Source organism: Ixodes scapularis, unplaced genomic scaffold (assembly GCF_016920785.2).
Source record: "Ixodes scapularis isolate PalLabHiFi unplaced genomic scaffold, ASM1692078v2 PGA_scaffold8__174_contigs__length_109621045, whole genome shotgun sequence".
NCBI classification, from domain to species: Eukaryota; Metazoa; Arthropoda; class Arachnida; order Ixodida; family Ixodidae; genus Ixodes; species Ixodes scapularis.
Window position 1 is genome coordinate 108,978,807 of NW_024609883.1, and position 26,941 is coordinate 109,005,747.

At 48.8% G+C, this 26,941-nt stretch overlaps 2 protein-coding genes across 3 annotated transcripts; one reads left to right on the plus strand and one right to left on the minus strand.

The window, feature by feature from the left end:
- Positions 1-2,585: 2,585 nt before the first annotated feature.
- On the minus strand, positions 2,586-7,564 carry LOC8054039. The gene is made up of 3 exons (XM_040211558.3): positions 7,427-7,564; positions 7,011-7,060; positions 2,586-4,704 (listed from the first exon to the last, which is right to left on the minus strand). The coding sequence occupies exons 2-3, from the start codon at positions 7,053-7,055 to the stop codon at positions 4,240-4,242; spliced, it is 510 nt and encodes a 169-aa protein (XP_040067492.1). The 5' UTR covers positions 7,056-7,060; positions 7,427-7,564; the 3' UTR covers positions 2,586-4,239.
- Positions 7,565-8,059: 495 nt separating this feature from the next.
- LOC8054040 (tyrosine-protein kinase Src42A) lies at positions 8,060-26,085 on the plus strand. Of its 2 annotated transcripts, XM_029977864.4 has the most exons (6): positions 8,163-8,832; positions 17,026-17,147; positions 18,494-18,657; positions 19,552-19,578; positions 22,397-22,582; positions 23,460-26,085. In XM_029977864.4, the coding sequence occupies exons 1-6, from the start codon at positions 8,396-8,398 to the stop codon at positions 24,147-24,149; spliced, it is 1,626 nt and encodes a 541-aa protein (XP_029833724.2). In that variant the 5' UTR covers positions 8,163-8,395; the 3' UTR covers positions 24,150-26,085. The 2 variants fall into 2 exon arrangements, with proteins under 2 accessions (XP_029833732.2, XP_029833724.2); XM_029977872.4 differs by lacking the exon at positions 19,552-19,578 and having other exon boundaries at positions 8,060-8,832.
- The last annotated feature ends 856 nt before the right edge of the window (positions 26,086-26,941 follow it).

A 26,941-nucleotide genomic window follows, 5' to 3' on the forward strand; every position in this document is an offset into this window, starting at 1 on the left:
TGTTTGTCCACCAATCTACACGCGTGTATTAACCGTGTGATAGTCACCAATATATAATCTTAACGTAACCTTATTTTGCGATTTACGCGCAGTAAATATCCTCTTTTATCGAACGATTTTAACATGTTTTAACTTTAACGATTTTCGCATGTTTTGAATTTTGTTTGATTTTCAGCTGATATTTTTGCGCGTGTGTTCCACCGAGTCGATTGTGCACCCAACTACATTCCTTCAACCTCTGCAGCTGCGAAGCAACTTAACCTTTCAAATCTCAGAAGAAGAAAATATGATAAACTTGTCCAGCTCGCTTATAATTCATTATTTACGTAGTCTTTCCAAAGGATTGCAATCACATATCCACGGTGGTTAATCACCCAGGCGTTGGAGAGCACACAGCACATGCGCTTCACAGTCACTTGACGACGCGGAGCACTTGCAGTTTTACCGTTTTCTTAAACCCCCTGAGACTAGCTGGAGAACGTAAATAATCCAAAGTGGATCAAGAAAATGGTAAATCTACACCACGCTCGCCTGCGCCATCACCACGTCTATCCAACACTTCCTCCACAGGCCCCAGTCGATTGCTCCTCGTATTGTGAAGCAAACTGGGTCATCTTCCTGGAGTTGCCTGAAGTAAAATTGTCTTCTGATAGCTAGCGCGGCTAGCGCTTACATGAGGTTTCAACAAACAACTACTACATCAAACGTTAACTCGTGCACTGTAGCTGGTAGGTAGCTATCCTCCAGCCTCCACAAAAGCTTCATCTGTCAATTGCGGCCGTAGTTAGACGAATCAAGATGGTGACCCGATGATGCAAACCTCCTTGGGAGGTTTGTGGGGACGCAGTTGTTGATCTTTTCGGACTTGAGACGCCCGGCGGCGATGTTCTGAGCTCTCGCACGTCATTTTGGCACGGATCTCACTTTTTTGGGATCGCGCGCTGCGCGATCACAGAAATGCGCTGAGAAATCGGTGGTTTCAGCCAACATTTAACACTCCTTTGTTTATAAACAAAAACAAAAAAAAAAGCGAGAACTTAATTGAAAAGTCGCTACAACGTTTAATTTCGGGTGTACTACAGCATCTAAACCACTTTAGACGGCTAGCAAAAATTGGTTACTCAACGTATCGCGTTGCAATTTACTACACGGGTGCAAACGGGTGGTGTAAGGTTACAGTGAAAAAAAAAATTTAAAAAATTAACCTACCTTGTTTAATAGAAGGAAAAAGAATCAACAAAAAACTGCTATGGGCAACCCAAGCCGCCACTTCGACGATGAACTCGTAGGGATAAGTTCTGGCGACAGATGGTGTAAGCCGCGTCGAGGGTTGGCCGGAAGATTCAGGTTATAGAGAGTTGTAGTAGATCGTTTTTCTCCTCCGCTGCGGTATCCGAAATGAAAATGCCGCAGCTGCGTATGCGCGTCGCCAGCCTTGTCTGCATAGTCTAGGGTCTTGTGGCGGATTACGGAGCGCTATGCGGGTGCTTAGCGGGCTGCGGAAACGGCCTACTAAAACTCCCTTATGATAACAGACGATCCCGCAAAAGAACTCGAATCGGCAGGTGCTCCCTCGTATGAAGGGGCTTTACTCCATTTACTCCCACGCACGGAGAAAGGTGAAGGAGAGGGAGGAGAGTGCCGAAGGAGCGAGAGTGGAAGGAGGGAGCAAAGAGGAGACGACCGCCATTTTGACGCAACACGCTTTCCGTACACAAAGCGCTGCTGAAGCTACACGTCGTCTGCTATGGGTCGACTTCTTTTTCGCCTGAATAAAAGTTTGCGGTCAAACATCAAGAAAACTTCCTTTGTTAGCTTGTTAAGTCACCGAGGAATAACAGTATATCATTTTCTTGTCAGAGCCTGCGATATAAAAGGAAATAATCGAAATTTAGATGCCGACCCCTTGCATTCCCAACAGGCGAATAACGGCCCTCCTCACTCATCTGGAAGCAGCTGGGAGTTCACGAGCATGCGCTCACGCCTCTCGCTCCGCGCCGCGGGCTGATTGGCTCATTCGGGAAGGATGCGTTGCGGCGGCGAGATCATAGACTGGCCAAACTCTCCCCATATACGGCTCTGCTCCCGCAACGCGGCGTACGCCATCTGTTGGCAGCACTAATCCCTACGCGTGCGTCGTCCGCGAAGTGGCGGCATAGATTGCCCAAAAGAAGTTTCTGTTTTTCGTTCCGCCTTTCTCTTTTTCACGAGATAAGTTTATTTCTTGATTTTTCGCTCTAAGTTTCCACCACCGCTTGGACCTCAGTAAATTGCAGCGCGATACGTTGAGAACCCGCTTTTTGCGGGCCATCTAAAGAACCAAAAGCGTTAGTTCACATGGTGTATAAGCAATATATATCAAATAAAATGGACGTTTGTTATAATGCGAAGTTGAAAAATGTCTCTACTTCATTTGATCTATCAGCTATGCTTTTCAGAAGCCACCGGTGTTTACCTGGTTATATTTCAGTCCCCTCCGAGCTAGAATGCACTAGACTATTTTAGCTTATACAATTAATTGAGTTTAATAATAATAATAATACAATATGAAGCCTTCCGAAGCCGAAGAAAGAATCTAGTCTCAGTTCCACATTTATTGTCCTCCCCACACACACACAAACAAATAAACGTACAAAGACATGCAGACAAGGAAATTAAGGTTTGGTATACAAAAATAGTCATTGACTGCTTTCGAACACAAGTGTGGTTTTCTTCTTCTTCCTTCTTTTTCTCCTTTGCCTGTTACTTCTCTTGAAAACGGATATATGTCAGTCGTCATATTGAATCACAGTCAACCACCCAAAAAAGCACCCAGCAGAGCTAAAATGCAAAAAACTACAACATATATTTTTTTTTTTTTCAACAGCAACGACTGGCAAGCACCTGCAACAGTGGTGCACAGGCGATGTATCACTGACGCATGCCCAGTGCACAGTCTAGAGGTCAGACAGCAGGAGCGGACATAGCTGAAGTCAAAATATCACCAAACAGATGCACTATAATATCTTACACGCAGAAGATGAGAAGAAGCAATTGACTGCCAGTGGGAGACGATTCTTTAACGGACAATGGAGGAAACAGCTGGCAGTTGGTAGACGTGACCTCTCCAGGTGTCCTATGCTACACGGCGGGACCAAGCGGAACCAAGGAACCGGGACAACGTCGTCTGCTGCAATTGGTCAGCGCCGCGCTGCTGAGCAATCGCAGCAGAAGGCGTTGTCCCGGTCCCGCTTGGTACCGCCGTGTAGCATTGGGACCCGTGCAGAGCTTCGATACACAGTAAAAGACACAGTGGAATATGGCACCAACAAAAGGTTCCTGGGAAAAGAAAAGCGCACGCGCGCCCTAAGTGCAAAATGAGCGTAGAACGCACGTGCGATTACGCGTCAGTGGCAACACCGCATGCACAACGAATCAACGAATAAAACGATAGTTGCGCATGCTCGGTGTCCGTCTGCTACCGATCCACTGCGACAAGTGGCAAAAGCACGAAGGGCACCACCGGAAGACGCAGGAAGCGATCGAAGGCCACTGGCGTAGGCGAACCGCGCATAATGATGACGGTCGTGCGCATGCCCGGCTCTCAACAACTTCAACAGAGCCAATCAACATCTTCACACCCGTAAATACGTCTGTTGCAACATAAGATCTACAGCAAAAGCTCCGCCTCCAGCACGCGCTCGTTGCCTTCCGTCGTGCTTTGTGCTTGCTCATGAGAGGCCAATGTGTTATCCGAGACAGAAAGTTTGCGCTGGAGGCGGAGCTTCTTCTGCGGGTCGTATCTATACAATTATACAATTGTGCACGTCGCAATAGACCCTTTTCAAAAGTCCATCCTAAGAAAGTCCATCAAGTGACAAAAGCGGTCGCCTATTGCTTGGACACGAGGCGTGTGATTGGATCCGAGTCCTTGCCGAACGCTGACGCAACCCTCGTGTCCAATCCATGCTCAAAAAACGAGCCCAAACAATGGCGGACCATGGCCTCCGAGATCCCGAAGCCCTTCGATCGCTTCGGGATTTTGAAGGCCATGGGCGGACTCTGGTAACTGGCGCAACAGCTTGTAGATGTCGCGTACTTTTTAAAAGGGTATTTATTACCTTGCGCACGCTACCCAACAGCTGCGCTTGTCCAGAGCCTTCCAAATACCTAGCAAACGGCAGGAACTGGCCCACCGGAAAGAGGCAAAAACGACATCTGCAGCAACTAAAGTAGCCCAACGAAACAAACATACATAAGCTACTGTCCGCCGTAGGGTAGCGGTTGGACGGCTGTTATCTTCTCAGTGACCGGAACCCTGAGGTCATCGTCATCGTCTTGAGGAACTCCCGCCGGCGCGAAGGCGTCCTCGTCGTTCCACCGTGGGCACAGGGCGGCGAGCATGAGGGCGGCCGCTAGCAGACAGCCCCCACTGCAGAAGGCGACTAGTCCCGCTAGGCGCCACGGGGTGGGACGGCGGATGAAGGTGCGAGGCGCCGCGTAGCCCAGGACCAGCAAGACGGCTCCAAGGGCAAGAAGCGAGGACCCTGTCCAGATGGACGCCGTCCACGCGATCCGTGACGTGCGCCTGGATGAGTTGCGGTAGGACGAGGAACGACGTCGGTGTCCGCCTGGGTTGTCCGCGTAGAAGCGGTGGAGGTGGCAGCGGACGCCAAACAGACGTCGTCCGGGCGGGCGAGTCCGGACCGGACACGAAATGTTCACCTGCAGATTTTATTATTATTATTATTATTATTATTATTTTTATTATTATTATTATTATTATTATTATTTTAATTTGGTGGCCATAGTTGTGTGCGCGACTGCTGACGGCGATCTTCCACATTTTACAAATTTCATCGTGTCGGCGTCCTCACAAAAAAAAAAAGAGAAACCTTTAGCGATTGAAGTGAAAAGTGCATATTACGCACACAACATACAGCACAGCATTCGTTTCAGTAATAAAAAAAAAAGAATAACAAGTACAAAACAAGCATCCGAACCACATAATTGATGATAAGGCGCTCCTGGTAACAATACGAAGCACGTAGCGCTCACCGCATATGTTTCCCGGTAAAGATTACTGTTGCGCAAGCTGCCGCGGTGACGGCAGCTTGCGACGTGGGGAGGGACGTCACTAGCCTGTCATATATGTTTTGGTACAGTTTCGGTACTGTTTTGGTACAGTTTCGGTACAGTTTTGGTACAGTTTCGGAAGACGCTGCCACAGATGGCTAGCACATAGAAGGAACAACCCGAGAAAAGGAAGAAAGTTAGATCGACTGGACTGAACTTAACAACAGTGCATTTACTTTTCTTTCGTCAATCATTTGGTATAGTTCAGTGGACAATCGTGATACCACAGCTCCGCTGGCTAACCACCTTTACAACGTAAATTAAAACCCCGATTTTTTTTTTTGATTTTTTTTTGCATTGTGTTATTTACATTATTAGTTCTTGCCGGTCTTAGCAGCCTTTTACTGCGAGCTCGTTCTGAGCATGCGCTCTGGACAGCGCATCCAAGTATGGCGTCCGTGAATATGCTTGCACGTGATGTCACGGCATCGTGCTGGTGGTGGCCATTCTTAGCTTTTCTTGTCGAGAAAAACTAATTCGAAGGTGTGGAATGTATGCGGAGAGCCAGCCCTCTGCTTCCTGCGCAGGAGTTGAGGTGACGTCAGAACAACGCCGAGCTCTGATTGGCTTTGATTGAAAGGATTGTGGGTAGACCTCAATGCTAGATGCCTTAAAGTATACCCACTATTTTTTTTCTTTTTTTCAATCAGCCAGTAAGAGTCTGGCACTCTGACATCATCGCATCCCCTGTGCAAGAAGCAGACAAACTTGTGCTCCAGATATGCTGCAAAAGGTAAGCGCTCAGCAGCAGGGCCACCATGGCAGCGCCCAACAGAAGGGTCAGCGCAGAAGTCTGATAAGTCAAGATGCATTGGTCCCTTAGAGTTCACATAAATTGAAAGAAAAAAAATGAAGGAAAGTGTTCTATACTTGAAATTAGGACGACACAAAAAATAATCGCAGATATAACGATATCCTAAAACTACTGTCGAAAATGAGAAGGTCTGTAACCACATTACAAGAATATATGAGTTACCAAAAACAGGTAATGTGGACAGCTGAATTTTTTTACGAGACGCGACTGCAAAGCAGAGGCCAAGGACACCACTCTGCCTTGTCTTCGTCCTAGCAAGAAGCTCAACAAAAAACCCCAACCAGAAACAGGTTACAGCATTCAACAGCAAGGCGCAATGACAGGAAATTTTTGGAGCGTATATTGCAGATTTTGTTAGGGAAGTTAGATATCGCTGTCTATAAGAAAAGTTCTGCATTTTTTACGTGTTATTTATTCAACGGATTATTTCATATTCTCCCTCGATAATTAAATTTCATATTTAATCGGGGTGTGAGGTGTATTTTTTGTAATACATGTCGCGCCTTCGGTAACCTATATTGATTTCTTTAAAAAAACATAATATTTTGATGTTGTAAAATTGCCTTGTTTTTAACATATTGTATTCATCAAAGAGTGGTTGTGTGCGCCGTTTTCTTATGCAATTTCTACCCTCTACAATTTCCTAATGTTTTTAAAACCTTTTTGTAAGGTTTTACTTCCTTTACCAGCTTCTTTCGCATTTTGCATCCGAATAAGCAGCTATAAATCGCACCGGGATCCAAAACGAGTATTTGTTTGTAGGACAAAACATTTCTATATAATTTTTTTCTTCTGATTTTCCTTTTATTCAACAGCAGCGCATTTTTATGCTTAGCATATGCAGTGACGACATAAATAAACAGCAACACCGTCGCGAAATTATTTGCACACTTATTCAAGTAACGGGTTCAGGTAGTAATTAACACACCCACCACATCATAACACTCTAAACTAAAAAAAAAGAAAGAAGTATAGTATATAATTATCTATCGTCTTCCCCAGTGAGACAACCTTACAAAATCGCCTCATCGAAGCAACAGATCGTGCCTCACACGAGACGCGTTGGATGAAAAAGGCTTACCTTCGCTTCCGGCTTTAATAGAAGATGCTCAGTGGGCGAGTCCATATTTTCTGAAAAGAGGTGATAATTCACTATAGCTTACGGTGATACGCCTGGATTGTTCACCACTCGAGGCATTTCAGTTCTCCCATCGAGCGCGTCGCTACGCAAACTGGCAGTCGATTTTGCCCCTGTGAGAAGTGCTTTTCCACAATACACAGGTGCCCGAGGGGAAGCCCGCTTGACGGGGTTTCAACTTGGGGTAGAGTGTTGCGGGAGCACCAACCGTTAAAGGGGTGACTGTTTTCAGGTAAGTGATCGAAGTGCTGCCTACGCACTAGCAACAGGCGATCGAATCATACAGTTGTCAGAGCCATGCATCGGTTCAGCTAGTTGCTGCTCCCGATGTGGGGATCAGCTGGGAATTTCACACTGACCTTTTCTATCGCTGAGGTTTCCAAATTAGTAGTAAGAAAATGTAGCATTTTCGACGGGACATAGTGCTTTGACAGTGAGCTGGAAAACGCTCCGCTGATGTATTGACGGAGGCATACTGAAGCAGTGCCCGAGGCCACCAACTGGCAACGCTGTACCCGAGGCCTGCTTTCCTGTTGTTTTCGCTTTTTTTTTTCTTTTTTTCTTGTCTTCCTAAAGTTCATTAGGTTAATGGATGGCACTCGATATTTATTTTTGGTCTCATTCTCAATATTTTGTATATCTTAACTAGTCTTTGGTTTGTTGTGCGCTGGTTTGGTACACTGTGGTCTACTGTTTACCCTTAGTAACCAGGATGTGGTGATAATACGCGTGAACCGGTTTATTTGGTGCTATCATAGCGCGCGATGTGGATGGTTTACACGCAAAGACTAAATAGTGATGTGCGACACACCAACTCAATGTTCAATGCGCTCAACTGGTTCAACTTGTTTAATGCAGTTTTGAAGTTTCGTTTCCAAAGCTGGAAACGAAACTAAGTTAGCGGCCCCAGATTTCAAGGCTCTCAACAATGTACGGCCTTTTTACTTCTTAATTCTGAGCACGCGTTGTTTGTATCCTTCCGCGAGCGGAGTTAGCTTTCATATTTAAACGATGACCACGCAATTTTTCGGATTATCCTACTCAAAATACTATATATCTCTCATTTATTCCGACTCGAGGGCGCGTAGCGCTCGTGCATAAGGCACACAGCTCCCACAGGCCCTCCTACACGAAGAACTACATTTCGACGCCATTTTGTGTGGACGACCACCCCAGCAGCCAGTCCATCCGCCCGACCGGAGATCGCGGGGCAGCCGCTATGTCCCTCTGCCGCTGGCCGTGCCTCCCTTGTGTCCAGCGCTACCGAAGCAACTCGATGTCGGTGCCGTGTTCCCACTGAAACCCCCGAATACGGAACCCCGACCACGATGGGGAGCTGTTTCAGCCGCTCGGCGAGCTCCAAGAACACCAAGAAGGAAGTGGTCCAGGCGCCCGTCGAGAGGGGCGACGTCTCGTCGATCAATATCGGCCAAGTGACCACCCACGAGCCCGTGGGTAGTGGCGGCGGCGGCGGCGTTCGTTCCGGTCATCACATCGAACTCGGCGGTAGGAATGGACCCACGATTCCGAGCGCGGTACCTCCCGAAGTCGAGACATCGGCCGCCACGGGCACCAAGATCTTCGTGGCGCTGTACGACTACGACGCGCGCACGGACGAGGACCTGAGTTTCAAGAAGGGCGAGCACCTCGACATACTGAACGACACTCAGGGAGACTGGTGGTTCGCGCGGTCCAAGTCGACTAAGCAGGAAGGCTACATTCCGTCCAACTATGTGGCCAAACTGAAGTCCATCGAGGCAGAACCGTAAGTTGGCCGAGAGAGTTCGTTTCCCTTCGTGTCAGCTGCCCGAGTTCGCTTGCATCGGTCGATTGCGACCTTTTCGTGTGATTTTGACTCTTTGGCGGGTATCTCGGCCGCTGTCAAACTTTGGGTGAAGGGAGGCAAGCGGCTCAGCCAGAGCCGCGAGGGAGTTTATTCCGATTGCTCGCTTCCTATTCGCCGCGAGCAACTTGCCGAAAGCAGCTTCGCGACAGTGAGCACACCGCAGCGTCGGGGCGCATCTTTCTGGGTGTCGCTCGGCAGGTCTCGGGGGCAAGCGACGTGCTTCCGCAAGCAAACCGTGTGCGCTCGCTCGCGTGCGTAGGACTCGTCCAGACGAGCCGCTCTTCTTTCCTCAAAAACCAGTATATATATAAAAAAAAAATAACGAAAAATTAAGAAAGAGCGAGATTCTCGCCAATGAAAGTGTAACCAAACGGCGCGCACGCTCGCTCGTGCTCTTGAGTGACGCTTGGCGAGAGAGACTTTGCAAAGCGGCCGAGCAAAAATGCTCGGGGTGCCCCACATATGATTCCGCCGTCTGCTCGGTGCGCTTTGTTTTGTTTCTTTTTTTTTTTTTTTTTTCACTCCTTCTCGAATGCCGTTTGTTTCGAAATGTTTTTCTTCGTTTGAACGGTCCGATGTTTTTCTGTTTGGTTCGGGTTTCGCTTGCTTCGAATCAAGGTGCGTCCGATATCAAAAAGGCCGTTTTGGGAAAGAGGGAGGATGCTGATGGATGGATGAGGCAGACACGCTAATCTAGACGCGCTGACGGGAAACGATGCAAAGTAGAGGACGCATAGCGAGTAGCTGACGAATTTTTCGAGTGCTCTTAGGTTTTCACTTCTGAACCCGGTTTGTCGTGGGCGGATTGGTGGCAAAAAGCGCATCCGCCCAACTTTGATCTTCCATGCTGCTGGGTCGTTTCGTGCGTTTGTAACGTAAGGAAAAAAATACATAAATAAAAAAACAAACAAAGGCCACGCAGGCTTTTGTGTTGTTTTGCTGACTGATCGTCTTGCTCGGTTCTCCCCTTCTGTTTGGCGTTTTGCTTCACCGCCTTTCGGTTATTTATTTTTTTTTTTTTTTTTTTTTTTCTGTGGAAAGAAGTGTTCAAATCGAATTCTTAGTTCTGAGTTCCGCCGACGAAAAAGTAGGATTTTGTTTTGCTTTAACTTTCTTGGGAGTTCCGCCTGAGAGACCGGGCACGAAAGAAAAACAATAGTTACGGCAGCGGAAGCACGTTCCTCTATGATTGGGAGAAACCTTCGTTCCTTGTTGTTGCGCTCGTTCTCGGGGATGGGTGAATGCACTTCACTCCTGTCCTTTGAATTGGACTACGTTTAGCGCCACCTAACATGTGTATCAAAACGAAAAAAAAAAAAAAAATTGGTTAAAGGTTGATTTACATATTTATGTTTGAGTGAGAGCGAGTGCATGGCTTGTGACTGCTTACAACGATGGATGGGTACGGCTGAACCCATGTAGTCGAGAGAGCACACTAGTGCCACCTCTCAGTTGGAACACTTCCGATGTGCTTATATTCCCCAATTCCTTTGCACTTCATTCCTTCGCCGTGTGCTTGAAATAATTCTGACTATGTTAAAGCAACACCTTCTCATAGACATTGCATGGTTTTCATCTCGCAAATACTGCGAAGCCTTCAATCTAGACTTACATCTCAAGAACCGTAGTAAAAAGAGTTTGGTTCCTTGCGGTGCATTACTAATTTCCCCTTTTTTTGTAGAGATTAAGGATATATGTAGGTCCATTTTAAATTAGGCTGACATTATCTTATCAACTCATACTCTTCAAAAGCCAAAAACACCGCTTCTTCCTCTAACAACCAAATCTTGTAAGAACAGCTTTGCGCGGCATATGAACAATGCACAAAACTTCCCTTTTCCTTGAGGTGAAAACGAGTATAGTCCTATGCAGTGTGTCCCAGTCAAGCTAGTCATACGCGGTGTGCGCCAGTGTCGTTCTCTTGTCCTAAGCAGTCGCAAGCGGTAGCAACCTTCTCTGCAACGCTCGGATGCAAACGTATCAACCAGCCTTTTAAAAGAAGACTCGCCCGAAGGCCGCCGTGTTCTGAATACATAATGCTCTCTATGGAAGTCCCTCTTTTACTTTACTTAGCATAAGTGCTGTCACAAGTTTCGGTTTTGGTTGAGTGCTTACTTTAACTGCAGAGGGTGCATACCTCACTAGGTGCTCAACTTCTGTTTCTAAATTTCCGTCGCGTACAGGAAACTACTTTTTTTCGACGCAGAAAGTAACCGCTTTTCAGACTTAACAAATTGTCCCTGTGACTGATTCCCAGTCCAGGATAGGACATTGTGAACGATGCATATTCTGTCTTTCACGTCGTGCCATTTGGCTCGTGTTATTTTCATCATTGTCTGCGGCGTTGGATTCGTTCCAGTAACCGAAGGGAGATACCAAATTGCCTTGGGTTTCTGCTAGACTAACTTGCTTCCACTTCTGGAAGCAAGTTAGCACTTTGGCATTAGAGTGTGTGCCAGGGTTTGGCCAGAAAATAAAAATATAAAAGAAAAAGGGTGAAATTGCGCCCAAGTTTGCAAGTGCTCAAGGGTTCCCATCTATGACCCAAATCAAAACCTTTGTTGGTACCTGTGCTAAGAGCAGTTAACACCTTCACCACTTGTGAATTTGCATTGTGTTCAGGTGGCACATGCTGAGCATCTGTATAGCCGCTCACCTTCATTTGGTATTTCTACTTCGTAAATTCCTCTCGTGCACTGCAGTCCTTCCCTAAGCAAGATTTGGTGTATGCTATTCCATAGGGCATTTCCTCCTACTATCTGACTGTCCTGGACAGATTGACTCGGCGGCGCCGAGTGTTTCTCCCGAGTTCTCCTCCGCTGCCCATGGAAATATACAAGCTCGTTATCTTGGGCAAGCTGGGCTGGGCGCGGGTGCATGTGTCAACAATGCCCGCTGTCTTGCGGGGTCCATAACATTTATAGCGCTCTCTGCTCTTTCACATATTGGTCTGGAATGTTTTGGCACAAACAAAACTGTAAAAAAGGTGTTTTTTTTGTTGTTTTTCTTGCGAGAATTGTGAGGAGTTAGTGCTTCGTCGCAGACCCGTTTTTATTCGGGGTAATACAGAGTCGTGGTTCTAGTTGCCTAGCTGAACTGCTTGCCTTATTCTAGTGGCTATCCAGTTTGTGCCGTATTGTTGGAAAATTGTGTTGTGTGTACGTTTGGACAGCTGGAAGTTAGTCATCCTCAGTAAGCGTCTAGTGTTTCACCTGTAGATGAGAAATTAGGCCATTGCAGTACCACTGGTGGCTTGGGGTCTTTAACATCAATCACGCAGTAATGATACATGGCCACAAGCCGGTACGATGCTCATCCAGAAAGAAACGGGCAGGGTTGGGGATTGAACACTAAATCCCTGGGTTTTGCAGTGCGGGTTTTCACTCCACGTGCTCCAAGCTGCTGTGCCTTAGGCCACTGTTCCCCCTACTGTTGGAAGGCAGATGCTTTGATGAATTTGAAGTGGCCTCTAGCTGCGGCACTGGACTCATTGGAGGCCATTCATTCGTAGGCACACTGAACAGTTTCCTTTGGGCTCAGGGAGTGGCCATGCTTTTTAAGAACTCTGTTCTCAGTCGAGAGTGACAATTTGTGTGCTTTATATTCTGATCTCGGGAACATGCGGGCACAAGAGGTGGCACCTCTTAGCAGCTAAAATCCTTGGATCTTGGGGATGTAGTTGCAATGTTTGGCCATTTTGGTTTATGGAGCACCAGTTTCTTTTGCCTGCCTGAGGCAACCTAAATTTGCAGTGACTGCTTTCTAAACCTAATTTCTTGTACACCGGTACTTTGTTTAGTCTGTAATCGGCGACATTAACAATATTCCAATCATTATTTATTTATCTCTAACGAAATTCCTTAAAGGGAAGCTGAAACACTTCTTGAAAAAAACGAGTTAGAGGTGAATTCTGGCGTATTTTTATCCCGTGAATCTGAATATCACTTTTGTTTTCCCCGAAGATGCAACTAAAAGCGAGAAAAAGCGAAAAAACATTCGACCAGTCGTGACGTCATACTAGGATCTTCGGGCCTCCAAGCGCGTGTCGCTCGTGTGTTCAGCGCGTGCAACGGCAAGCTTGCCAGGTATATTTCCCCGCACTGACACCAGTCGTGACGTCTCTTTCTGACCTTTCTGAAAATAGCAACAGTGCACGTGCATAGCTTTGACAGGCGCTGAAGATGCGCGAGAGCAGATATTCCGAACGCTCCTAGTGTGACGTCACGCCCCGGGAAGGAGGGGCTTCGGCGGTACTTTAAAAATTAATTTCTGAAGCCTCCGTGCACCAAATTGAAAAATAATCTTGATATTCCTGATCCTGGAGATAGAATGAAGGCCATTGAAATGTTTTTTCTCAAATAGAGAACCGCTTCAGTTTCCCTTTAAGTCAGAAGCTTTTCGTTTGCTTTAATGCGAAAAGAAGCTTTGAGAAACACAAGAGGGTCGGGCAAACAAACTTGCTTGCGCTGCAAGTGGCACTGTTGCTTGTCAGGGGTCTGGCGGCATTGAAAGATAATTATTTAGGAAAATCTCGCGATACGTCAGGGTCAGGATTTGGTGCATGCATAGTGCCAAAGACACTGAGATGGTCTAGGAATGCTCGTAGTGCAATGATGCATCACCGTGGTCTGGGTACGACTGGTCCAGAGCGGCCTCCTCGGCGTTTCAAAAGTGCCCAAGGTACCAAAATGGCGATTACCACGGTAGTGGTTGGTGGTGAACCAATCAAATTGCCAGGTTTTGTTTGTATGTTGATGTCTGTTTGTGCCCCTATAGCAGGCAGATTCGGCAGTGGTGCTACTTTCCCCAGGATCTAGTGACTTTAGTTGCAGGAAAGTTGGCCAAGCTAAACTTGGCTACGTTGCTTTGTACCGACGGTGCCAGCACTGGCCCGTCATGCTCGCCGCTTCAGGGTCAGTTCACACGTCTGCATTTGCGATCGAGTGTTTTAAGTTCTTACGACGAGAGAAAATACTGGCCCCATCTATCGAGTAGCCCTGGAAGGGTGGGCTTGTACATTTTCTAAATTTTATGAATCATTCTTTCACCCTGGGCTCGAAATAGTTTTGACAGTTATAAGCGGCCATTTATCGTAGATGTGAGCAAATTTAATCTCGCAAAACCTCGTACATGTAGATAGTAAAAGTTCTGGGGCCACCTCATGGTTGACGCCAGTGTGGTTTCTCGCTGTAATCGGTTACGAGAGGGCACGGTGCACTCGATTGCACTCGGAGGCAAATGTGTGGACCAGCTTGAAGCGGGCAGCAGCGTCGTTAGAGCTCCGCCGCGAGGGAAGAGTAGGCTGCACCGGGTCGAACCTCGTCTCTGGGCAGCACCACCCACCGCGTCGGTCATGTGGCGAGCCTGGCCCGTGGCGGCGGCGGTGCTTCTCGGCCTGCTTTGAGTGTAGCTTGCGGTCCCCCCTCCTCCACCCCCACCTCGCCATTTTGTCCCCCTTTCCTCCGTGTTTTTGAGAATGGAGTCCTCGTGAGACGCTGATGCCACGCTTTTTCTTTTTTCTTTCCTTTTTCTGTCTCTCTCTTAAATCTTGTCACTCGTTAAGGGGCGTAAGGTATGTATGGACTTCTCCTCTGCACCGTGGCAGCGGCCGTTTGGGGCCCCCCAATTGGCCGGACACGGGTCGGCCGCTGTCGGAGCATGCAGCGAAACCTCTTCCCGTGGTCCCAAGCACGAGTGACCGCAGCAACTGAGAACAGTCACGAATAGGCCCCGAAATAGAAGTTCTTATATTACCGGTGACTAGCAAAATTGGTGTCACTAGACGAGCGAATTAAATATTTGTAGCACCTAACGGTCTAAAGAAGAAGCCGTCAAAGTTGGCTTGAAAACGTGAAGGAAATCGCCAACAGCTGTCTGCGCCGCAGGTCGTAGAGAACTTTTAAGGTTGGACAAACCCGCCATATTGTTGAAACTCTGCCAAAGCTAGCACATTTGCCCGTAATGCAGCACTCCGACATTCCCTCCCGACTGCATGTCGACTCGAGTGCGTGCCCTTGCGTTTTTTTTCCTTAGTTAAAGTAGGGCTGCTACACTTATTGGACCGCTTACAGGCTGAAGCCTGTAGGCATCAGTTACACCGTGTTGAGGCATTGTTTGTGGGGAACAGTGGAAGTTGTCATGGAAGGCAAGTCAAGGAATGAGAATTTTAACTACATAAATGAACTCCGTCATATGACGGACCCGACTAGAAACTGTCTCGGTACATGAGGTTTTAGCGGAGGAAAGGAAGGAGGGATGAGGGTTGTCGGTGTCCACCTGAGCAGTTCCACCTGTGCTGCAGACGAACCTTTGATTCAATGTGCGAGCCTAGGCAGCCGATCACCACAGGAAGAGGTTTTTCGTCCTTCTGCATGAGAACATCGTGTCTTGTTCTGCCATTGTGGAAACATGGTTCGATCGTGGCCACTACAGATCATTTTTTCTTCGTCTTTTTGAAACCTTTTGCTACGGCGTTTTGGTTTTCTTTCGAGTTGAGAGCGACGGGTTGGCCGACACGGGCTATGCCTTCCCTCTTTCTGGGTTGTCTCGGGCTTTGGAATGGCCAGCCTGTGATATTCGTCCTAGTGCAGGCTCTCACTTTCCACCCAGCCTCCAGTGCCAGAAGCCACCTTTGGCAACAGTAGGGCCGGAGTTGCATCTTACAGCAGAAGCCTAGTCCTAAAGACTGGCTCACACACTCGCAACTGCTTGTGACCGACCGCATTACGACCTCTCGCGACGTCTTAACGACTATAGAACAGACTGACATGCTGGCACCGTTTACGAGGTGGTCCCGATACTCAATTTCACTAGAGCGAAGGTTTTGCGGTATTTGCAAGATTAAACATATACCTTCGTATCAACGAGAAATAACCGTTTATAACCATTGTCAGAAGTCTTTCGAGCCAATATCGAAAGGATGATGCGCGAAAAAGAATGGGAAACACGCAAAGATTGTGAGCGTTCCACAACTATCCGGTAGACGGCGCCAGTGCGTACTTTCGTTGTTAGAGATTGCAGGAAATCGTAATGCACTCGGCCGTAAGCAGTTGCGAGTGCGAACGAGAACTTAAAGCCGCAGTCGCTGCTAATAGGTTGTACAATACACCTTGCAGACACTTTCTGAAGTGTCGTTCTTCTTTGCTTGACAGTCCTGTCACATGTGTCGTACAAAAATTCTGCAGACACGTTTGATCTGTACAAATGGATGAAAGCAACATGCTTCTGAGATGTTCGAGGCATGTCTGCACATGATTCTCTCCTCATGTCTGCAGTGAACACTGTGTCTTGTACGATCTGGGAGCGGCGTGACTGCGAGAGAATGAAAGGGATGGGGGTCCCTTTTCTAGTGAATTGTCGCATCCTCTCCAGCTCTAGACAAAGCCAAAACGCCATTGCAACGAACCTGTGCGTCGTAGATGGCCGGGGCCTTCCGAGATGGCTGCCACCACCCGAGTTTGCCTAGTGTCGTCTGTACATGTGATGCGGCGGCTTCCAGTGGTGCGAATGTGCATGACGGCTCGTGTCGTAGCTTTGGTGGGGGACTGCGCTTGCATGGTCCGGCTCTGTGTTGCAATGCTGCCTGTCGCCGCCGCTTCACGGCCCGTCTGACTGTCTCGAGACGAGGTTCGAGGCGTTGACTGGCTTCCTTTTTTCTGGAACTTGCAAAACCGGCGTTGACACGCGAGGAGTGCACCGAAATGCGGCGATTGTTTTTCTGGTGCTGACTAACTTGGAGGAGCATTAATTGTGTCTTGGTGTTTCTTAAGGAAATATTCACATTTTCTCTAGCTTTGTTTTTTAGTGAGGTTGGATATTTGCTAAAAATGGAAGGTTGAATGATTGACAACTTTTTTTTTTTTTTTTTCAAACTTGTTATTCTTGTCTCAATGAGGTCAAGTGAGAGAACTATGCTCGGCTTATTTTGGAATATGGGTAAATGTGATAAAACACACCTGATAGCCGGGTCTCTAGCTTCGCGGCAGCGGCTGCTTCCATGGTTGAGAAGGTATGGAACATCCGTAGACTAAATTAAATCAGAATTACGTGGTGCCACCCGAAAGTGTGGGTTTCTCGCTAAAAACGTCACCCGTCCCGTGCATTCTCTTGCAGCTGGTACTTTGGCAAGATCAAGCGCATCGAGGCAGAGAAGAAGCTGCTGTTGCCCGAGAACGAACACGGGGCTTTCCTGGTGCGGGACAGCGAGAGCCGGCGCAACGACTTTTCTCTCTCAGGTCGGTAACTCCCTTCGTAGATAGAGAGATCCCGTGCCGTGCTGAGCCGTGTATAGGGAGAGTTTGGTCAATGGGAGAGGCGGGCAGAGCCAGGGCGTGCACGAGACGCAGATAGAGGGCTTGACATGCTCTCTTGGAACCCCTACCCCTAGTGGTGGTAGCGAGAATGTTCTAGTAAGAGCATAGAGATTAAATCTAGCAACCCTTCATGGTTGAAAATAGGGTGCACGTGATGCTTCGATCATGATCATGCAGAAAGATGCAAGAAACGAATGTGCCGCTCAACTCTGTTTTGCGCGGACAGAGTGTGACCACTTGGACAGCAGATTCCCGGCCCTCAGCGCCTGGCATACAGGTTATGTCGGTCGTTCCGCTAGTCGTGCTCTTTCACCATGATTTTGGATGACCGTGATTGAAACATCACAGGCACATTATTTTCAGTCGCCGACGCACTTATCAATTTTGTTTCTCAGAACCACCACCAGGGTATTATTATTTCCGGCTTCTGATTGGCCACATTCAAATTTGTGAAGACGCAATGGAACAGGCCCAGTCCCCTTTCGGCCAATGGCGCCTCGTTTGCCTCCTATACCTCCCAATGAATGGCCAGACTCTCTCTGTATAACGCTCTGGTGCCACGTACGAAGGTGGAGGCCTGGGAGCGCCAAGGTACAGTGGTTGAAGCGTGCCTCCGACCGATGTCTTCCCCAATTCATGGGGTTTGCACTCGAGTCAGTCTGTTGCCTGCCGCATTCTTAAAGGTGCGATACAGCAGGGGGGTAGGGGGGGTGGACACACTGCAGCCAGGTGCTCGACGGAAGCTAAAGCAGGCGCAAGACAAGACGTCATGATGGGGCGAGAACCCTCGCATCTGCTTGCCTTTGTTGCCAGCATTTCTACGTGCAACCGCCAGGATGACAGCATCCAACAACGTGACACTCCGGTTTTCCTGTCCTTGTACGAGGACAGGGTTCTCGTACAAGGAAGAAGCACGCCTAAGACAGTGTCTGGAGGCTGTCTTTTGTACAATGTATTTGCAGTTTAATCGCGGCTTTAGGAACCACCTTTGGTGCATGGACAATATACACCGACGTGCAGAGCTGACGTCGCGCCACTGCGGTGGCACTGCTATTGGCAGGACGCACGTGCAGACGCTCCACTTGACGCAAATCGGGTTCCTGCGCAGGCGCAGTGCCCACGCCTCGTGCAGAAACTGCACATTTGCCCACACCTTGCGAGGGCTCTTTCGTTAATGACGGGTTTGCCCGTAGGACAGTAAATGCACCGGTTCGAGACGCATTCCAGGAGATGTAGTGGTAGTGCCTGATCGGCGGTCTTCTGCGCAGTGCGGGATGGGGACACGGTGAAGCACTACCGCATACGGCAGCTGGACGAAGGAGGCTTCTTCATCGCGAGGAGGACGACCTTCCGCACGCTGCAGGAACTGGTGGACCACTATGGCAACGAGGCGGACGGGCTCTGCGTCAACCTCCGCAAGCCATGCGTACAGGTATGTGTCGCCCTCGCTCCGTCTGTGGCTGTTTGATTCGCTCGCTTTGCTGCCATCGTCGTCGTGGTTTCCTCGACCGAGATCCGAGGCTGTCTCGTTGGTTGACCCGAGACTTAACGACGGGGGGTGCTTGGTTTCGGGGAGCAGATTTGGTTTTTAAGCGAGACTCGTTCGCTACAAGGAGTTGAACGTTGAGAGAACCTGCACCAGAAGGGATGTATCCACCCCGTAATTTAGAAAGGAAACTACTATTTCCCGCTCCGATGCCCCTTGCAAATTGCCTTGACTGCCAGGCATTTCTTGGTGCTGCTGGTGCCTGCAGTCTCGGCGAACAATTGTTCGATGTCGCAGCAGCCGACGAGAACTTGGGACCTCTTTCCCGCGTGTCCCCATTTCTCGCGTATGGCCATTCTCTTCCACATTAAAATGGTTTTACTTTATCCTCTCCAATCTTTCGTGAAAAAAGTAGGAGAGGAAACAAAACCCTGACTTTCATTTCACAATCACTTCGTGTGCAAATTTTATTCCGGGCATTTGGCTAAAGTCTAAAGAGCGTCTCCGGCCCTTAAGTTACGTAGACGTGTTCAATTTTCTATTTGCTTCGAGCCGGCTTCGCTCGATGCTTTCGCTTTCCGTGTTGGATCTAGCCTAGTGGCACGTTAGAGCAGAGTTTCGTAGCACCAGCGTCTTGCGGTGAAGCGCGATCCAGGAACCGACTGGAGAAGCGGAGAAAAGCCGCTTGTTTTTGGCAGACACCTGCCAGTGTGCGCACTTGCCCAAAGCTCTCTGGTGCCGCAGACCTCGGGGGCCGCTCGTGGCAGCCTTTGGGGCCGCGCCAGTCGCCGACGTTGGAAGTGCCGGGGCCGCTTACCTTGCCTCCTTCTCTCCCAACAGGGGACACTCTATCGCGGCGTCTTACAGGTAGCCCCGTTTGTCCTTCTTCTGAGTGTGCAACCGAGCATGCCGGGGCTGCCGCTTTTGAGCTTGCGCCACTAAGCGCCCTCACGTTTCTGATTCGGCTGGCGCGTGCAACCGCCTGCTCCCGAGGAGTGGCCGAGGCGCCTCCGCATGTCTGCCCCAACGTAGCGACGAGCGCCGCTTCCACCCGTTTGCCGCAAATTCTACGGGCTCGAAGCGGCTTTGCCCGAGCAACGAGCGACGCGACGTCGTGCACCTTTCGTACGGTGCATAGAACGCGTCTCCGGCTGGTACGGGGTCTCTCTGTTTCCGCCCGACGACACCAGTCTGGGACGCTTTCCAGCCGGGGCGTCCCGCGGTTGCTCGGGCACATTCCGCAGCCGTCGATGGTACGGGGGGAGCTTCCACTCGGCAGAGCTGCGCCCACCGCACTGTAGCAGCACCTAGCCCCGTTCAGTCCTGCATCTGGCATTGCTGCCCTTTGGTTTTCCTTTTGTGGCGTCGCACCTCCTCGTGCTTTTTCGTGTCCGAGCGCCACTTCCAGCCTAATCCGGAGTGTGTGTGTGTGTGATTTCTGGTGGAGGCTGAGTGCCAAAGCCACCACTAACCCCCGGCGTGGCTCTGGTCCTCCCGTACCGGGTGGTTCCTGCAGCGTTGGGGTGCACCGTTTGCTGTGGCCAGTGCACAACGTTGCATGCGCCATGTTTCTTGTCCGCGTTGTTGCGCGGGATTTCTTCGGGTGTCTCCTCCGACGTTTCCCTGTGGGATCCCAGCCCTCTACGCACATTGGTGCAGATTAGCTCTTGGTTGGCGGGGCCCCCTTATCGTTTCATTGCTTCCTCGTTTTGATGGGATGTGCAAGGAATTGATCCGCAAGACGTTCATGTGGACCTTTCTGCGGATCTGTCCCTCTTATAGGTAATTAGGCTGTGCGATACAGTTTTCAGTAAAACCACTTTGCTGGTGTTCCTTTTGAATATCCATTCTTTAGGTTAACAAAAATTTATATGGGGGATTTTTATAGGAATCTTTCTCAATGAAGCTAGCTGACAACAAATGGCAAAATGGTTGACTGGATTGGACGAGCCGACTGGTCCAGTATTTTGACGAGACACTACATCTGCATCAGAAAGGAGAGGACTGGTACCCGACGGAAAGGTGGCAGCCAATGTGCCAGCCAGTCTTGTGAGCTTTCCTAAAACAAGACCCATTGTCCTGAAAGAATGTATCAATATATGTAGTGTGATCCTTTTAGATATGCTGTACGTAGCACCCATTCATTCTATGAACGGGGAGCACTATAGATGACTTCATTTTTACGATTCGCCTAACAGAGTACCCCAAAAAATTGTTTGTACGAACATATCCGGCGAAGCGTGAACGAGGCTAACATTTTGTAGTGGAGCATTCACGACAAGGCCCAAGCTATTGCCGAGCATCGACGTAAAGCTGCACTGCGGGCCTTCGTTTTTCCAGGAGACTATAGGAATCCTAGTCCTAAAATGGGGGAGATTTCGATACGATATTGTGCATCTCCTGTGCAGAATACTAACAGACAGACTGAACGAAAGTAAGGGTGCAAACAAGCTGTTGTGAATGGGAACATAATCACGAAGAACCCCATGACTGTGGCAAATGAAGGACACCAAAAACGTGAAGTCTCAAAACTTTGCGTTTGTGCTGTCATTCTGCCTCAGTCTCGGAGTACTTTGTAGTCATGCTCACAGACCCCAGCTTGTGCGGAAGGATCTGGATCTCGTGAAAGGCGTTCTCTTGACCAGTTGTGGGGCCCCTGAAGCGGACCGTAGTCCCAGAGGGCGATGGTAACCCCGACGTAAATAGTCCCCCCTCTACCGCCCCCCCCCCAAAAAAAAAAGTTTTTTTTTTTGTTTTTTTAATTAATTTATGTTTTTTAAAGACTCATCCTCTGTCCAAATGTAGGTTTAGCAGTTCGAACCACTTGCCAATGTTTCAGAACTAGCCGTTGTCTTGTTCAAAAGTTACGAGTGATTTTTCTAAAAATTGGAACATTAAAATGCTACCCGTTCTCGGTGACTGGCGCTATTCAGCGCCACATATTCTAGCTCTGAGCCGGCCACAATTTGCTCATAGAAAATTTTAATAAGTCACTAATAACTAAGGTTCCATGTTTTCAGTAAATACCAATAAACCCCGAACCAGTTTTACCAAAGTTTAAAAACATGAAAAAAAAGAAAAAAAGAAAAAAAAAAACGAATTGGAGCTGTACTTGAATAAGAAAAATCCAAACTTGTTGAAAAGAAAATTTGTATCTACACCTTTCCTTTGCGTCGACCCGGAACACGAGCCCCTAGCGAATCGACCGCGAGGCCACTTCTTTCTTCGGAACCACACCCCTCATCACGTATCCTTCAATTCACTTCTCGGTATTGGGTCGTTTTACAAGCCTGCGGGTCACGCGCACGCTTCCTAGGAATGGGAAATCCCGTGCCGGTGTCCTTTTTTCTTCGACGTAAGCCCCGTTAAATGCCAACCTTTTCTCCGACACCAAAATTCGACTCTGGAAAACGCAGAATCTGCGGGGAAAAGCCACCCCGAAAAAGCACCGCCGAATTCAAGGAAACGTAAACCCCGAAAACGCGTAACCTTACTTATAACTTTTCTAATAAGATATCAGTTAGTTTCGAAACTTTGGCACCTGGTTCGGGCCGCCAGCGGTGCATTTGAGCAGAGGCCGAGCTTTCGGCAATGAATAGTCTATTTTTGCAATAAGAAAAGCCCGTGATCCTTCTACATTTTTTGGTAAAGACGGTGTACATGAGGGCGCGCGTGTGGCACGCAGGTGGAAAAGCCCATGACGAGCGGGCTGTCGCACAGCACCCGGGACCAGTGGGAGATTGAGCGCAGCTCGCTCAAGTTTGTGCGCAAGCTGGGCCAGGGCCAGTTCGGGGAGGTCTGGGAGGGCCTCTGGAACAACACCACCCCCGTGGCCATCAAGACGCTCAAGCCGGGCACCATGGACCCCAAGGTGAGCTTCTCAAGATGTGCAGGTTCGCTCCGGCAGCCTGTTGGTTTGGGGGCATTGGATAGTTGCATGGAGGAGCATAGGTGGGGCTCACTCCAGAGTGTGGGGTAATTGTTCTTTCAGCATTCTGCGATTTGAAGGTGTCCGATCACGCCCAAAAAAATGAAAGACATAGCGAAAAGACCTTCATTTCTTGCTTTTTTATTTAAGCTGCAGATTTCTTTCAAACTTGTAGCAGGAGTTGCAAGAAGGCATCAGAAAACTCAGAAAGGTGGCTGACTGCCTTTGTGATAAGCAGCAGGTTGATCTAGTGAACTATTGTTCTTGAAAAAAAGGAAAACTTGCTTGTGTTGTTTTTATAACTGTATAATTTAATTGTCTTACCATGAGAGTTTATTTGTTCTAAGTAAGGAAAAACAAATTGACATATTTCTTTTTATTTATTTTCAGATTATCATTTATTTATCTTATTGCTCTCAGGGCCAAAAGCATTACAAAAGCAAATGGGTTACATAAAAAAATAAACACGTAAGAAAAAACAGCAATACATATAGGAAACAAAAATTGGGGCTTTTCACACACACAAAAAAAAGGTTAATAGCATTTAAAAAATGTTTTTTATCGTTTATTTAGGCGATCTCTCGGAAGATGATTCCACATTGATATTGGGAATGAGACTCATTAGCAATGAGATAAAGAAATTTTATGCAAACTTTTCTCCTTCTCAGCAGCATTTTAAGGCCGTTGTCTTCTTCAGTGCGCGTTTATAATGTCTGCATACAAATGCCAATATAGTTTGAAAGGGCCTATTTAGGAAGGGCCTTTGCTGGGGTCGTCTGGTTGCGCCTTCCGACGGGGTTTTTTCCCCCTCTTCTCCCAGGACTTCCTGGCGGAGGCCCAGATCATGAAGAAGCTGCGCCACCAGAAGCTGGTGCAGCTGTACGCCGTGTGCACGCTCGAGGAGCCCATCTACATCATCACGGAGCTCATGAAGCACGGCTCCCTGCTCGAGTTCCTCCAAGGCAAGGGACGCTCGCTCCAGCTGCCCCAGCTCATCGACATGGCCGCCCAGATCGCAGCGGGCATGGCCTACCTCGAGGCGCAGAACTACATCCACCGGGACCTGGCGGCGCGCAACATCCTCGTGGGCGACGCCAACGTGGTCAAGATCGCAGACTTTGGCCTGGCACGGCTCATCAAGGAGGACGAATACGAGGCGCGCGTCGGGGCCCGCTTCCCCATTAAGTGGACGGCGCCCGAGGCGGCCAACTACTCCAAGTTCTCCATCAAGTCGGACGTGTGGTCGTTTGGGATCCTGCTGACGGAGCTGGTGACGTACGGCCGCATTCCCTACCCGGGCATGACCAACGCCGAAGTGCTCCACCAAGTGGAACACGGCTACCGCATGCCGTGTCCGCCCGGCTGCCCGCCGGCTCTTTACGAGATCATGCTGGAGACGTGGCACAAGGACCCCATGAAGCGCCCGACCTTCGAAACGCTGCAGTGGAAGTTGGAGGACTTCTTTACCATGGAGGGGTCGGAGTACAAGGAGGCGGCCATGGCCTACTGACGCCACGCGTGCTGAGGCGTGGGGGTGTGTGGCACGGTCGCGTAGAGGTCGCCGCCGGCTAAGCCGCCAAGACGAGGCGCCTGTCATTTCGAGTCCTTGGGGCGCGCGTTCGGGCTGCGGTGTGCGGAATGCGTCTTCGATTGGTGCGTTTGCCTTGTCCTAAAAAGTGGTCCCTTAACCTCCGCCCGACAACGTGGGAGTGTCGCGCCCTTGCTTTGATGTGCGAGCGGGACAGGACACTAAACACACCAGTCTGAGACGCATTCCACGCACCATGATCTTACGGATCGTGTCCAGCGGTATCTGTCCAGTGCCCCGTGTGATCCGTACGATGGACCGTAGAAGTCTGGTCTTTCTCCCCGAGGGTTCTTTGCTCTCTGGTCACAGTTGCTTGTTTCGATTGCCTTCTCCCGCGTTTTTTCGCCTACTTACTTTTAGCTGGGCCTCTTCTGTGGGTGCAGGGGCTTTTTAATTGTCTTCTCCTCTGCATAATCATTTTGACTGTCGTCGTTATTGGGGTTTTAATTCCGCTCGTAAATGGTTCCGGCAGCCTTAGTTTCATACTGTGCATTCAGCCTTTGATACAAGTCTGGGAGTTGTCATATCACATTGACCCCATTTGGCATCGTCGTCTCCATAGAACTTCATGACGGAGGGTCTATCTGAAGCGCATCTCTCTTCCATTACTAGATGGCGCCGACATCTTAAGGGGTATTCCCACAAGGGAGAAATCCCGGGGATTCCTCCACGGCACGCGCATCCAGCGACGAAAGCGTCGGGCTTTCCAAAAGCCTCGCGTTTTAGTCTCGTGATGCGCACGCGCTGGGGGAGAAATCCCCGGGATTTCTCCCTTGTGGGAATACCCCTTTATGCACGCCCTCGCGACATCCACGCAACGTCAAGATGTCCCGAGGATGTTGCAGATCTGTGTGTGCCGTTGGGGTTATCATTTTAACTAAAGTCTTTTTACTGGCCACGACAGCATCTACTGGGGCTGCATATATATATATAGCGTTCAGTTGCGAGTGCCGGTGTCTTGCATTTTAACGCCGATATTGGTTGCCTGTATTGTTATGCGTGTGTTTTTACTTTGTTTAAGTGTAGCTTTGAGGCATTCAGTTTTAAGCGGCGACACAAGCTAGTTCATAATAAGAACCCCCCTTCATCGGGGACCTCTGCTGGCGGCGAAGGGCGGCGACCGAACGTGCGAATGGTTTTTGTGTTGGTGTTCGTGACAAGACGATCTCCTCGGTGCTTTTGGCTCAAGAGTCGAGCTCTTAGTCGTTTTCCTGAGGGAGGGAGGTAAGGGGACGTCGAAGGGACGTTGGAAAGAAGACGTCCAGGGGACATTAGGAGTGACAGATGACCAGCGAAGTCTGAAGGAGACTTTTCCAAGCCTTTGTGAGCATGTTTTGTTGGTGGAAGTTTGTGGTGCGCGAGAGGCACCATGCCAGACTGCTGCAAGGATTGTATTGTGCAGGTGTGAGTTGTAGCTTTCAGCTTACATTTCCAGCGTTCCCGTCTGAAACAAAGCGGGGGAAAAAAAAAGTGCTAGACATCTAACAGAGCGCGTTGCGCAGCCGACGACGCCAGTGCCCAAGTCACGGGGCAGTGTTTGCCCTCCCCTCTCTCAAGTTCGCTTTTTACGCCGACGTGAGTGCAGTGTGCCGACCGAAACACTTCTGCGAGCTGTGTGTGGTCGTCAGGCCAAGCGCTTTGCAACTCTTGGCATTTCGTTTTTCCGAGCAACATCTCAGTGGGACCCAGTGACTGACTGATGAAGGAGCAGACTGGTGTGTTTCTCTTTTGATATACTACTTATTTTTATTACAGCATCTCTACCGGTAGTACCTTGACACCCTTCCCTCTGTCGACCCCTTTAACAGTTGTGGAAGACTTTTTAATTCGGCCGAACTAAACGAGCACTGTCTGACAACCTGCTGTCCCCTGTGTCTATCTTTCTCAACTGGAGGTCTGTAGAATCTGCTGGGAATGCACAATTCCCCCACTCACATGTGCAGGACATGCGAATGCAGCATTCTGAGAATTGGTACAATAGAGGGAGCCTGGGAACCTCGAGGGCTGTGCTGCTTCGTCATACGGAGACGACATAGGAGGACGGGGCGCTGAAAAAACTGTTGGTGAGACGGCACTTACACTTTCAGTGCTATCTTTACCGGAAGTTGGCAGAACAATAACACCAACTTGCAGCTCTATTTAAATCTATCGCCTATATTTTTGAAATCGCCGTCCTTTACTCTTTCTAATATGTTAATTTGTACCGCGAAATTCAGAATAGTTATTGTGGAATCGGCAAATGAAAATAACGCCAAAACGAAGATTCGAATATACCCGCGCTTTTCATTGCCGTGACGTCACGAATGTGCCGGCATGCGGTTCGAGCGGGCAGTCTAAAAATGAACTATGCCGAGCATTTGTATCGTGCTGCTGCGCGGGAGCTGGAGCGACTTTCCAAAGCATTCATTTGACACCATAAAACTGCTTGTAATCAGTTGAAAACAAAGTCTACAGCCCAAGGAGTGAACCCCTGCGCACTCATGACGTCACTTTTTCAACGTTGCCAGTAGAGCTTTTCACTTTAGAAAACACGATGAGGACCAAAATTGTAAATTCTGTAACTTCGCGAAAAAAAAGTTTTGTCCAAATATTTGGGTTACAAGTTCAGCTATGTTTGTTGGTGTTTTTAGCAAGTTTTTAGGCAAATCGGGGACTATGAAGAAAACGGCGGAGTGCCCCTTTAAAGGGATACTACAACGAAATTTCGGTGCTCA

What these genes read in the sequence shown, in the direction of transcription:
- LOC8054040 (XM_029977864.4), top strand. Translation starts at nt 8,396, where the DNA reads ATGGGGAGCTGTTTCAGCCGCTCGGCGAGCTCCAAGAACACCAAGAAG. An exon ending in CAACGACTTTTCTCTCTCAG is followed by an intron (nt 17,148 to 18,493) that starts GTCGGTAACTCC and finishes TCTTCTGCGCAG; the next exon opens with TGCGGGATGGGGACACGGTG. An exon ending in CGGGCACCATGGACCCCAAG is followed by an intron (nt 22,583 to 23,459) that starts GTGAGCTTCTCA and finishes CTCTTCTCCCAG; the next exon opens with GACTTCCTGGCGGAGGCCCA.
- LOC8054039 (XM_040211558.3), bottom strand. Translation starts at nt 7,055, where the DNA reads ATGGACTCGCCCACTGAGCATCTTCTATTAAAGCCGGAAGCGAAG. An exon ending in TATTAAAGCCGGAAGCGAAG is followed by an intron (nt 4,705 to 7,010) that starts GTAAGCCTTTTT and finishes TAAAATCTGCAG; the next exon opens with GTGAACATTTCGTGTCCGGT.